At 39.6% G+C, this 14,591-nt stretch overlaps 1 protein-coding gene across 1 annotated transcript; it reads right to left on the reverse strand.

Moving 5' to 3' along the window:
- Positions 1–21: 21 nt before the first annotated feature.
- On the reverse strand, positions 22–1,137 carry LOC124253131 (phospholipase ABHD3-like). The gene has a single exon (XM_046686847.1). The coding sequence runs from the start codon at positions 1,135–1,137 to the stop codon at positions 22–24; it is 1,116 nt and encodes a 371-aa protein (XP_046542803.1).
- Positions 1,138–14,591: the final 13,454 nt, after the last annotated feature.

Raw genomic sequence — 14,591 nt, forward strand, 5'->3', positions numbered from 1 at the left:
AAGGCTTTGCCATTTGATCTTTCAACACTCAAGGGTGATGTCCTTCTCTTCCATAGTGTTGTTATAGTCCAACACAGCACCGATATAATCCAAAGCCAGTTTCCCTGCCCAGGACTCAAGCTTGTAGTTCTCCAGGAATCCACAGTGACCTCCTTGTTCTGTCGTCGCCAACATCCAGTTGGGCCGCTGGAAATGATCATAAGGTATGTTACCCGCAACACAGATTGGATCGTCCATACTATTAATACACAGCACGGGGGCAACAACTGCATCAGCGTTAAGCATTGGGTCGTTGTGGAGCCACATTTCGTCAACATCTTTGAATCCATGCATTTTGCAGTAAAGGTGGTCCTCCAGTTCTTCAATGGACTTTGACTTGTAAACAGCGTCGATATCCACAGCTGACTTCAGCATACGTTCGTTCGGTTTAACCAAAGAGGTTTTCAACAAATACAGTATCAGTTTCTCATAGATGGTGTTCATGCTCTTAAGTGTCGATAGATCGAATCCCGACCCGACGAATACAGAGGGCCCGATATACGACCTCCCAGCGTACTCTCCCAAATACTTACTAAGTATCCCCGTACCTGCGGAGTAAGCAACGCCAGCCATGGCAGCCTTGGGGTACTTCTGGTGAATAGACTCAACACACTGTCGAAAGTCACTTGTTTCCCCGAAACACTGGAGGCGCGGTGTTGTGAGTAAAGTACCACAATGGCCGCGCCTGTTGAATACTGCTACTCTAAATTTCCCTGTTGCAAGCTTATAAACTGTGCTGATGCCCTCTTTTCCTCCCCCTACTCCAGGAATTACGACCAACACAGGACTTGTGTCCGTAAGACCCGCTTCATTGTCCAACCAGTCCAGAGAGACGAGACCACCGTCTGGTAAAAGTATATTTTCCCTCTTGTAGTTAGGAGGCAAGGGATCAAAGCAACATATAATTGTATGCACGTGTCTGTTCCACAGACCCCAAGGTGGGGTATATGGTTCTTTCAGTCGTGGTACGTTATTTAGAATGTACTCATGGAGATCGGATTTGCCATAGTACAGCTTTGGCGAGGACTTCTTTGTTCGTCGGAATCCACTGTAGATGTATATGGCAATACAACTAACGCAGATCGCTACACATATCATGACGACTCTTGCGATCGAAACAGATCCGATGTGGAGTAAGTGAATGAGTTTAGTTTTACGCCGCACTCAGCAATATTCCAGTTATATGGCGGCAGATCCGACGTGGAATATCTGTCTTGACAAAAGTCCGATGCCGACTGCCCAACACGACTATGTCCAATATTTATGTACTAACGATACAATAGTGTTGGCGTCTGTACTGATTGGACGATAAATGGTGTGCGTCGGTTATGACTATCAGCAGCGCCTACTACAGCAACATGCTGTCATGCAGACAATGGGTACCTCTATGAAACAACAATGCCTTCGTTGAACGTCAAGGATGGATGCACGCCCGCGCAGTGTTGCTGTATTGTGCCTAGCCAATTTCAGTAACAATTTACCAATACATACTTTGTAATTAAGTGTAAAATATCGACAGTAAAAGAAAAATGTAATTTATAGAGGATACCAAACGACCTTCCGTTGTAATTAAATGTAAAACATCGACAGTAAAGAAAAATGTAATTTAATAAATATGGTATTACACGGGAAGGAGGTTAGTATTCTGTATCTTACTGGCCAAAATTAATCAAGCGAAAATCAATATTCAAAGTTTATTCAGTATAAAGACCACAGGCCCAAGTACAAAACTCATCACAACAATAATGTCCTAACAGTGTGATGACATTTTCAAGGACTCAAGCTAGGTCACGCGTATGAATACTTATTACCCATATGGTGAAACATAACCAGTGTCATATATCATATGTGCACATGTGCACATATGACTTTAGCCTAGCAACCATTGTTTCTGTATTTCGTCGTCTGTGACATCATTAAAGAATTGAACGTGACGTCAGTGAAGAGGGCCGTCACACTTGCTTACCGTGTTTTACTGCACAAACGTACATGAATTAAATGGATAAAAAGTCAGTCTTGACAATACAAATAGACAAGAATAGAACATCAATTTAACACCCTAAAACGAGAACGTTGCGACACAGACCTAAGTGAATTCGACCGAGAAGCAGTAGCTTATACATGAATTGCTTATCAATTAAAGAAATACGTTGTAATCTGACAAACAAAACTTATAAGCCTCGAGTTGCCAGTCACGGACCTGGAATTCGATCTTACCCGCGTGTAATAGCAGTTACCTGAGATGGGTTTTACATCAAGAGGTGCGTAAGAAGGCTTTGCCATTGATGTTTCAACCCTCAAAGGTGTTTCAACACTCAAGGGTGATGTCCTCTTTCATAGTGTTGTTATAGTCCAACACAGCACCGATATAATCCAAAGCCAGTTTCCCTGCCCAGGACTCAAGCTTGTAGTTCTCCAGGAATCCACAGTGACCTCCTTGTTCTGTCGTCGCCAACATCCAGTTGGGCCGCTTGAAATGATCATAAGGTATGTTACCCGCAACACAGATTGGATCGTCCATACTATTAATACACAGCACGGGGGCAACAACTGCATCAGCGTTAAGCATTGGGTCGTTGTGGAGCCACATTTCGTCAACATCTTTGAATCCATGCATTTTGCAGTAAAGGTGGTCCTCCAGTTCTTCAATGGACTTTGACTTGTAAACAGCGTCGATATCCACAGCTGACTTAGCATACGTTCGTTCGGTTTAACCAAAGAGGTTTTCAACAAATACAGTATCAGTTTCTCATAGATGGTGTTCATGCTCTCAAGTTTCGATAGATCGAATCCCGACCCGACGAATACAGAGGGCCCGATATACGACCTCCCTGCGTACTCTCCCAAATACTTACTAAGTATCCCCGTACCTGCGGAGTAAGCAACGCCAGCCATGGCAGCCTTGGGGTACTTCCGGTGAATAGACTCCACACACCGTCGAAAGTCACTTGTTTCCCCGAAACACTGGAGGCGCGGTGTTGTGAGTAAAGTACCACTATGGCCGCGCCTGTTGAATACTGCTACTCTAAATTTCCCAGCGGCAAGCTTACAAACTTTGTTGATACCCTCTTTTCCTCCTCCTACTCCAGGAATTACGACCAACACGGGACTTGTGTCCGTAAGACCCGCTTCATTGTCCAACCAGTCCAGAGAGACGAGACCACCGTCTGGTAAAAGTATATTTTCCCTCTTGTAGTTAGGAGGCAAGGGATCAAAGCAACATATAATTGTATGCACGTGTCTGTTCCACAGACCCCAAGATGGGGTATATGTTTTTTTCAGTCGTGGTACGTTATTTAGAATGTACTCATGGAGATCGGATTTGCCATAGTACAGCTTTGGCGAGGACTTCTTTGTTCGTCGGAATCCACTGTAGATGTACATGGCAATACAACTAACGCAGATCACTTCAAATATCATCCCGACTCTTGCGATAGAAACAGATCCGATGTGGAGTAAGTGAATAAGTTTAGTTTAAGGCGGCACTCAGCAATATTACAGTTTTATGGCGGCAGATCCGATGGAATATCTGTCTGGACAAAGGTCCGGTGCCGACTGCCAAACACGACTATGTCCAATATTTATATAGAGAGAAAATAGTTTATTTTGTGTCACACATCTGTATAATACAATTTAAAATGTACATAAAATACAGATGTCGGCCATAAGGCCTATGAGACACATTATTTATCAATAAAACAATAATATGCGATAAAATGACTTTCAGATATTAAAAACAAAATAAAAGGGGTCTATTATGTCCAATATTTATATAGTAACGATTCAATAGTGTTGGACGATAAATGGTGTGCGTCGGTTATGACTATCAGCAGCGCCCACTACAACAAGATGCTGTCGTGCAGACAATGGGTACCTCCATGAGACGACAATGCCTTCGTTTAACGTCAAGGATGGATGCACACCCGCGCAGTGTCACTGTATTGTGCCTAGCCAATTTCGGTAACATTTCACCAATAAAATCTTTGTAATTAAATGTAAAATATCAACAGTAAAAGAAAAATGTAGTGTATAGAGGATACCAAACGACCTTCCGTTGTAATTAAATGTAAAATATCGACAGTAAAGGAAAAGTGTAATTATTCCGAGTAATGCCATATTTTTAAACGAGTTAGTGATTTGGTATTAAACGAGCGTGGTATTACACGGAAAGGAGGTTAGTATTCTGTTTATTACTCGCCGACATCAATCAAGCGAAATTCAATATTCAAAGTGTATTCAGTATAAAGGCCATAGACCCAAGTTCAAAACTCATCACAATAATAAAAGTAATTGTCCCTAAGGTGACATAATCCCCCGCCGCAAATTATCAAATCAACCTTAAAAAGTAATGAAAGTGAAGGTCGAAAAAGTAGTTTAAGAAGTTAAATGTCAACAAAAACATGACCAGTCAACCTCCCTTGATATCTTGCTCTGTAGCTGTTCAAACACACAAATATTTCCAAGACTCACTTTGACCTTGACATGAATGTCATGTAGTAACAAAGAAATAGCTTATCAAAAAACATTCAAGAGAAAGTCTATGAAGAAAATCCAGTGAACCGTTCTTGAGATATCTTGCTGACAATCTTAACATGCACGTTAACATGCTGAAATCTTCAAAGTGTCGCTGTGACCTTGAACATTACGTGAAGGTAATAATAATACTTTATTCGCCCCAAAGGGAATTTGTTGTACATCAGCTGCTGTGATATATAGAGCAATAAATAGTACATGTAACAGTATGAGAATCACCAAAACAACACAGTATTTACACAAGGGGACTATGACGTGACACATAACAACACAGTATTTACACAAGGGGACTATGACGTGACACATAACAACACAGTATTTACACAAGGGGACTATGACGTGACACATAACAACACAGTATTTAAACAAGGGGACTAAGGTTTGACACACATAACAAGTAATACATTCAACCACATCAGAGCAATGATAACTGGTATAAAAAATGTACTTTTGGGTAAAGGAATATTACGTCAAGTGATGTATAACTTACATTAAAGAATAAAAATTAGCACCCAAAACAGGTTAAGAAAGAAGAATGAATAAATAACATTGAGGTAAATACCTGATGCAGAAGCTACAAATTTAAAATATAAAAGATAATAATAAATCCACGGGGCGTAAGATGTGAGGTTGACGTATGAGAATAAAACCGATAAAAGTTTAGTGTAAATATACTGGTTTAAATTAGCGATGCTGGTTGGACTAAATGATTTTGATGCCCTGTTAGTTCTGCAAAGTGGAGTTTGGAAGCGGCGTCCGGAAGGTAGAAGTTTATATCAAGTTATCAAGAAAATGCTCGGAGTCGGAAGCAATTTTTAAAGCTAGTTTTTCAACATGCCGCGTGCCTAAAAGAGTTAGATTTTCCAAACAGACTCTTGATAATATGCTGGTTTGATTTTTGATTTTGGACAATTTGTTTTTATTTTGTGGTGAAAGGGACCCTAACCATCTTTGTATGCGAAAACAAAGAATGCTTTGAATAAAAGTTTTGTAATAGAAAACAAGTGTGAAATAATTGACATTAAAACAGTTGCGTTTCCATAAAAGTACAGTCTTAAATAGCTTTGTTGGCATTTTATGTCGATTCTGTCGGTGTTCGCAGTAAAACTGAGCTTTTTCGTCAATGATGGTGCCGATATATTTGTATTCTGTGACAACTTGCTGCAATTATCAGTCATAACAGCTCTATACGTAAGTCTCTTCATTCTAAAGTATATAATCATTTCCTTTGTTTTCTTCGTATTAAGAACTAGGAAGTTGTCATGACACAATTACGGAACTGTCCTATTGTGTGGTGGTAATGTGAATCATCGTTGTTACTTACTAATCCAACTAATGCGGCATCATGGGCACATTTTACAGTTAGGGTTAATTTACATCACTTCTGCAGTCATTAGTATACAATGTAAATAGGACTGGGGAAAGCACACATCCCTGCGGAGCTCCTGTGTTTAAGATACGTGTTTTAGAGTATGTAGAATTGACTCGCACATATTGTAGACGGTTGGTTACAAAGTTCTTTATCCAGAGAGAAATATGAGGGTTAACAGTTACAGCACAGTTTCTGTAGCATCAAATGAAGTTGTTTAGTATTAAAAGCCGAGCTAAAATCCACAAATAAAACACGGGAATACGTTTTGGGTGAATCAAGATGTTTCGTGGTTGTATGTAGTAGGGTCACTGTGGCATCCTCAACACCTCGCTTAGCCTTGTATGCAAACTGTAGTGGATCAAGGTAATCTTTAACATCACACTGAAGACGTCGGAGCATAATTCGTTCAAGACACTTCATGATAATAGATGTCAACGCCACTGGTCGATAATCGTTAAGTTCTTTAGGTCTAGGGATCTTTGGAACTGGAATAATCTGCGAAAGTTTCATATTAGTGGAATAATGTGAGATCATTCCTAAAATAGTTTACTGAAAACATACGAGAGTTCTGAACAGCATTCCTTCAGTACTTTATCAGAGATGTTGTCGGGTCCAGGGGACTTCCGGATGTTTATCCGCTTGAATGTACTTCTCATTTCATCTCCAGTTATCTAATCCAATCGGTGTTGTCCACAGTAATCGGGTTAGTGATATCCTCCAGTTCAGATGTGTAGTTGATGTCACTGAATCTGGCGTAGAAGGAGTTGAGATCTTCTGCGTGTGATGCTTCATCAGTAACGTTGAAAGTTTGGCGACGTGTTGTGCCTCCAGTCATAGTCTGTATTCCTTGTCAGGCTCTGCTCATGTCGCCACATTGAAGGTCATTGTCAACTTTGACGTTGAAAGCATCTTTATTTTCTCTTATTTGAACATTTAACTCTTCATGGGCAGCTCGGAGTTTTGTGTTGCGTTTGAGTTGGAAAGCGTGCTTCTTTTCATAGAGCAAGTGTTTTAACTCCTTCGAAACCCAGGGCATGTTTTTGGGAAAGATTTCAACCTGCTTTGTGGGGATATTACTGTCTATACAAAAGTTTATGTAATCAGATATTACACCAACGCTTCCATTGATGTTGTCTGAATCGGCGAGGAGCATATCCCAGCTTGTGCAATCAAAGCATGCACGGAGGTTTTCGATTGATTCATTGTGCCAAACTTTGATAGTTTTCTTGATTATTTTGCCTGTTTTCAGTTTCTGCCTGTAAGCAGGTAATAACAATACAGTGTAATGATCAGATGCTCCGAGTGTTGAGTGTCTTCGCAGGAAGGCGACTTTTGGGGCGTGTAAAAACATGGGCCGTTTTTCGTTTTCGCCTTCGTGCAACAATGGTTTCGGGTGTTTACACAAGAACCCTAATCCCAGAGGAAGGCGACATACAGAAGAAGAAGAAGAAGAAGAAGAAGAAGAAGAAAATATTTTTATTTTTGTGTCACATGTTATATATAAAACATACATAAACTTAAAAACATTCAATAAAATATAACATCCGGCCATATGGCCTATGAGACACAAGGCACTATATTATATCTAAAACAGATAGTAGTAAATAAAATATCACAGCTTTGTAAGCAACAATGGAGTGTGGTATATATATTTAATTACATGACTACAAACTGCGTTACCGAGAAGATAGTGTTATAATTTGTGTTTAACATGACATTGTTGTACCATAAGACTCTTAATATAACATCTGGCCTGTGAGACACAAGCCACTACATTCTACCTAAAACAGAATAGAATATCACAATTCTATAAGTAACAGTGGAGTGTGGTATATTTAATTACATGACTACAAAGAGCGTTTACGTCTATTAAACATTTTAGTAACTAATGCAGCTAAGGGTTTTATTAATTTAACATTACCTAGCATATATATGGCCTGGTCGGAAGGTCGCAAGAGAGAAAAAAAAGGGTTAATATTTAATACATTTTCCCACAAATCGTATCGTAAATCTGAATATAGTGGACAGCTGACCAAAAAGTGAACTTCGTCCTCAATCGTATTGCCATCACAATATTTACAAATTCTATCGTCTAAAAGTGTTTTTGGGCGTGTAAACCTACCTACCTCTATTTCAAGAGGTAAGGTGCCACATCGTAACTTGCTAAGTGTACTGCGATGAGATCTAGGCAGAAGTTCAGTGACATATGGTTCAGCTGTTAATAGTTTCTTAAACTTTCTGTAAGTACGGAGTTTATTCCCGTTAGGTTTCCCTCGGTCGTTCCAAAGTTCTTTATTCCAGTCCTGACAATCTAATGATCGTATCCACAGTGAGGCATAATAAAAGTCCATTTTAGACATATTATATAGGTCAACCACGGGGAGATCCAATTTGTTAAGAATATTTACAACAATTTTATTCCAGGATTTTGGAAAAGTATTAGACCATCTGCATACAGCACTAGGTATTCTCGACTGCTTAGTAGAGCACAGCTTACTCCAGAACCGCATAATTTCAATTTTCTGTTTAGAAAATGGAGTTGTCCAACCCATCTCTCCCCGGACCGCTAGATTTGGAGTCTTACTGCCAACGCACAGGAAGAATCTACAGGCCTTGTTTTGTACTGCATTTATACAATTGAATTGTTTTGTGCCCCATATGGCTGACCCATAGGATAGGATCGGCTGGACAAGGTTATTGTATAAAGTATTAAAGACATTATAAGCCAAACCACCACAAGATCTGAATTTACACATGATAACACCAAGTGCTCGACTGGCAGATTTAGCGATTTCTTTAGCTGTAAAGTTCATATCAATGTTTTCCTGCAACCAAACGCCCAGATATTTATACGCACTTGTATAGTCAATAGTAACATCACCAATTTTGAATACAACTTGTGATCTATTGAAACAACAGGGTCGGTAATGAACGACATTAGTTTTCTTATTAATAGTTAAACGCCAACGTTTACACCAATTATCAACGCCATCTAACATCCGCTGTAGGGACAACTCGTCTCCTGCTATCAAAGCAATATCATCAGCGTACAGTAGTGTACTCAACATAACTCCGTCAATGTTTAAACCACAATAGAGAGTGTTGATGTCTTCTGCTAGGTCATTAATGTAAATAGAAAACAAAGTCGGTGACATTACACAACCCTGCCTAACACCGGAATTTACATTTAATAAATCAGTGAAACAGTTGTTTATACGTACACGGGCGTTAGAGTTATTGTACATAGATTGAACAGCATAAAGGAATTTCCCTTTGATTCCAAATTTTAATAGTTTAAACCATAGACAATTTCTATCTACCTTATCAAACGCTTTCATTGGATCGATGAAGCACACAAAAGCACACAGTTAGCTTTCTGTTGTTGATTACTGAATATAGACTGTAAATATGTTCTTGAGTACTACGCTTGGATCGGAAGCCATTTTGTTCCTCAACCAATATATCATGTAATTCTAACCACTTTGTAAGTCTAGTATTAAGGATATCTGAGTATATTTTACATGGGACTGAAAGCAGTGAAATACCGCGATAACCCAATGGATCACGTGGGTCACCCTCGGGCTTCTTGATAGGATTTATAAAACTAGTACGCCAAATATCCGGGCACTTATTGTTTTCAAAACAAAATGTAAACAGTCTAAATAAAAGATCAATACATGTTTTACTTTTTAGAGCTTCAGCAGGTATACAGTCTGGACCGGCAGCCTTACCACGTTTAGCACGGGCAACCGCGTACTCAACCTCCGCCAATGTTATAGGTTTATCTAGGTCACTGGTATCAAACGTCCGATCACTCGCCCCGTGACCGTTGTCCATTTCATCCCGAACTCGCTGTAAGTGAGCCTCGTCAAAACCGGAAGAAATGTCAGTCTCAAACAGAGAACAGTAGTCACGTTTCCATGAGTTAAGTACAGTCAATTTATCTGTAGACACGACACCATTTTCAGTTACTTCCCACGGGATAGTATTACCGCGGTCTGATGCAATGCCTAATTTACCGATTGTTTTCCGGATCTTTATCATTATGTTTATCCAATATTCGCCGCTGCTCGTCCAGTTGGTAAGAACGTTTACATTTACGAAGCTTTCTGTCAAAACATTTTCTTTCGGAAACATAAAAAAGTCGCAGACCAGACCGTTTACCTGAGGACTTACAACTCAACCACTGACGCTCAGCTGAACAAGCGTTGTCCCACAAAGTTTGTAGTTCTGGGCACCAATAAGGTTTAATATTATGTTTACATTTTTAACCCCCTCGGCTAAAAGATTTAGGCAAAGCACACTTATCTAATTCTTTGTGTATAAACTTGACAAAATCATTGTAAGCCCCGTTAATATCCTGTTGCGAATTCAGCTGAGTTTCAATTTTTACTATAACCTGGTTTACCATGTTGACTATATTTGGATCATGCAAAAAATTAGTCGTTATCTTACTAGGAATATAATGCTTGTGTATAAAAACACCACTATCTTCATATGTACAAAATATTTCACTTCCACTAAAACTAAAACTAAAAAGTCGCCTTCCTGCGAATGAACCGAGTGGTGTCCGGCTTACAGATTTGTAGGCTTGTGGCATATTTCCATAGCACTTGTCCAAAACTCTGTCTCTGCGTGTAGCACACGTAACATACTGAGAATAATAAGGCAATACACAATTCAATGCACATCCATTGAAGTCACCTAGAATAAACCTTGGTGCATCCCGAGCAATATTTTTAAATTTGGAATATGGTCATATACGATCTGACTTGCACTTTGTAGTTCCCGAAGGGGGAATGGCTTGGGTAGCCCTGCATTGTCCATACATGTAAACAGTGATTTAAGAGCAAAATACTGTAGAAAGTCACAGATACCTAGCTGATGATGCTCACAGTTCACATCTTCAATATCAATCACACATTGATGAACATAAATTGTCAAAATAACACACAAAAGTTCGAAAGTATTCACAGCAAATCTGCTGTGGTCACCAAAGTCGACTGGGCCCTGTCCCTTCCCTAAATGAAGCGTGGTTGCAAATATGAAGAAAATCCAGTGAACTGTTCTTGAGATATCTCGCTGATAAGGAGGATAAAACGTTAAAGTGACCTTGAAATGAAGGACTCGGACCTTTCGCATACTGTGATGAACCTAGGTACCAAGTACGAATCTAGTCAACGCTTTAAGTTATTCCAATTCGTACGTACGGACGGACGGGTGGAGCCTAATACTATATCCCCCGCTTCACGCTAATCGCGCGGCGGGGTATAATTACCTAACAGTGTGATGATATTTGCAGCTAGGTCATGCGTATGAAAACATAGCTTCGGTGAAATCAAGGGATTTTCATCTGCATGAGAGGTGTCATTTGAACAAACTACTTCGAAAGGTTTCAATCAAAACCTCAACAATTGAAATTACAATGCATTGGAAATGAAAGACATAGTCTCATTGGGTAACCAATAACAGGGATTCCCTGGAATGTGGTGGAATATTTAAACTTTACTGTTACGTCATACGCCCGAAAGCTGGGATTTGAAGAAGTGTCAGTTTATTTGTTCTGTCCACCGCAGAAATCCACGTTAATTACTGGATCATTCACCGCACCGGCAAAGATTGAACTCAGAGTACGTGAACTTGAATCTGTGACATTTATTGTTTGAACCAGATTGTGAGATGCGACATTCGCCACTGAAGACTGACGGTTTTCCTGCGCGTCAAGTGCCATGTGGGAATTGCTAGCATCATCGCTTGACCTGCTCAACATGTTGCTGATAGTTTTGTGTTGATCTTCGTAGATGTGCGAATAGTGTTTTTGTTCTGCTTTTCACGTTTTCATACCCACTGATCTGCATAATCTGAGTTTTGAGGCACATTTTTGTCAGAGAGTAGTGTCTGAACAAGATTCGGCTCAGGTTTAGCATTGGATGCCATTCGCCTTATAATAGAAGCGAGTTTATTTACGCCGACTGGTTGCCGTTTGAACCAGGGTTTGTCACCAACTGGTGCGGATTTCGATTGGGTCGCGAGATAAATGGTGTGTCCGACTCAGGTGCATTGAACCCAAGAGGTCTGAGACCAGCATACATCTTGTGGCTAACACCGGACATCGGTAATCGCCTATGGCCCAGGCTTTAGGTGTGACAGTACGGACATCATGGGTGTTGACCCCGGTGCGTGCATTTGTCTGACGCTCGGTGAATTCAAGCTATATTCAACACCATTTACATTTTTTTAAAGCTAATGTCCCCCGTTCATGTTTCTGTGAGGTGTTCACGTCGGAGGAAAAGTGTGTAGTGTTATGCCACCACGACGTATTCAGAATGGATTCAATATTATTTACCCCCAACTCGCCGGAACTACAGAGTGGAATACTACAATAAACTCCCGAGACCGAACAGAAGATCTCTGGCCGTATCTTAATGTGGGGTTGCACCGATTAGATTTGAAACTGGGCGCTATACGAACCTTCCCGTCAATGAGAGAGCGTGTTTTAACTGTACCGACTTTGTGGTAGATGAGATACATGTGTTACTTTAATGTCAGTTTATCATGATGTCCGTAAAGATCTTTTAACTAAATGTAATGCTGTGTGGCCTGATGTCAATCTACAAAATGATGATGTTTTATCTTGGCCTGCCCAAATGTTGTACATGTAAGTACGAAAACCTGAAAGGCTACTTAAAATTTACGTAAGGATATGATATAAACTTTATATTTATTTGTGTATATAATTCATTTCAGTTGGGTTTTTTTTTGTATAGTAAATTTGACTGTACATTTTTAATGTTTAGTCTCTCATAACTCTATGCGGAGTCGCTCATTTTAATTTAAAATGTATTTTATGTAATATTTGAGGTGAGACGATAATAAACCATCTGTCTGTCTGTCTGTCCATAGTGTCTCGATGTCGACATCACTGAGAGATTGAGCCTGCTTGGGTAAGTTCCCTAATCCATCATGTTTCAGGAGTTTTAGCTTTTCGAACATTTTAAGATTATTGAAATCAAAATCAAACAGATCGATTTTCCGTACGATTTGTAATGAAGATGTCGATCGATACTCGATAATATGCTCCTCAGACTGTTCGGTTCGTGGTTAGACCACATCACAAATTTGCACAGCAATTTACATAGATCATCTTCAGATATCCCTCAAACCTTTTGTAATCACCTTGCTCATGCATAAATCGATCAAGTATCTTGAAGTAATAGGAAGTTTTCCTTTCTGTGTTTAAATTCATATTTCCCTCAATGAAATCCTCAATTTCCGACTGATTACAGTATTGAACTACTTCACAAAAGAGATCATCGTTAAAGGTCCATCTTGTCAGATCATCATCAAAAATATGTTGGCCAAGTCCAGCGCTTACAGTTTCAGAAAGTTTTCGTAATTTGTAACGTGCCACCTGTTTACTGGATCCAGCTTCCAGCTTCACATCGTACACGTGGAAAGTTCCCACAGGTTGTAAAGTGCATTACACTTCCTCGTATAGAACCGTCAATTCTCACCACAGTCATTAACTTTAATTACATCCATTTTGATTATTTCGTGAATACATCGTCTGCAATTGTATTTTGTTTAGGATCGTAGTTATCAATAGTGTTAATAAAATATATAGCTATCAAATCATTTCTTAATTGTTTATAAAATATATAATCCTAAAAATATTTTAAAATGTGTTACTTATGATCTTGAACAGAAGGGACTATAAACGTTGACAGTAGCCATTTTGATTTGATATATCACGTGATTGAAAGTAGTTCCAGCAGAACTGGTTCACGTGTGGCGATATTATACTAGTTTAATATTACTGTATAAACATTACACTGCAGTATCTTCCACGGGCGAGTAATAAATAGAGGATACTACACGAACTTCCGTGTAATAACACACGCTTTCGCTCGTTTTTCACGGAATCGAGTTTAATATTCTGTTTATTACTCTCCAACATAAATTGATAGAACCTGCCTACAGTGTGATGACTCTCAGCTCTCCTCTTGTCGAGCAAGGTCTAATACCATTGTGACAGGGTATTAGCATTGTGACGTCATAACTGTAAACCATTGTGACGTCATACGTCTAGCGGTATTACACTTGTGTAATATTGCCGTAAAAATATTACACTTCAGTATCTTCCACGGGCGATTAATAATCACTATCCAACATAGATATGTCAAGCGACTGATTTTATTTTAAGCAAATGGTAGAGTACACTGTCAAATGCACGACTGTTTAGGGTTACAGCTTCGTCCAAATAGGTTGCGGTTATTCATAAAACGGTAACTCCAAAGTTATTGTGTGTTGTTCTAATCACTGAAAACCACTGTATAAAACCATATGCATGTATTTGTAAAGCAGACACCCAAGATGTTACGGCTGGGGGTGTGGTCAGTCGGTTCACGGGAGAATCGGTCAAATTCTGCCGTCCATGCCTGAACGTCCGCTCAGTCATTTCTATCAAACAACAAATTTACATTATTTGTCTTTTGTTTGTTGTTCAACACCGCACTAACTAATAATGCACCTCTGTGACGGTGGCCTATGAATAATCGAGTCAGGACCAGACAATCTAGTGATTGATAGTCTGAGCAACGATCGGCGTCGGCGTGTGGTGACGTACCATAAACCTCGCTTGGCTACC

Source organism: Haliotis rubra, unplaced genomic scaffold (assembly GCF_003918875.1).
Source record: "Haliotis rubra isolate DU_JTF1 unplaced genomic scaffold, ASM391887v1 Scf532, whole genome shotgun sequence".
Classification (NCBI taxonomy): Eukaryota; Metazoa; Mollusca; class Gastropoda; order Lepetellida; family Haliotidae; genus Haliotis; species Haliotis rubra.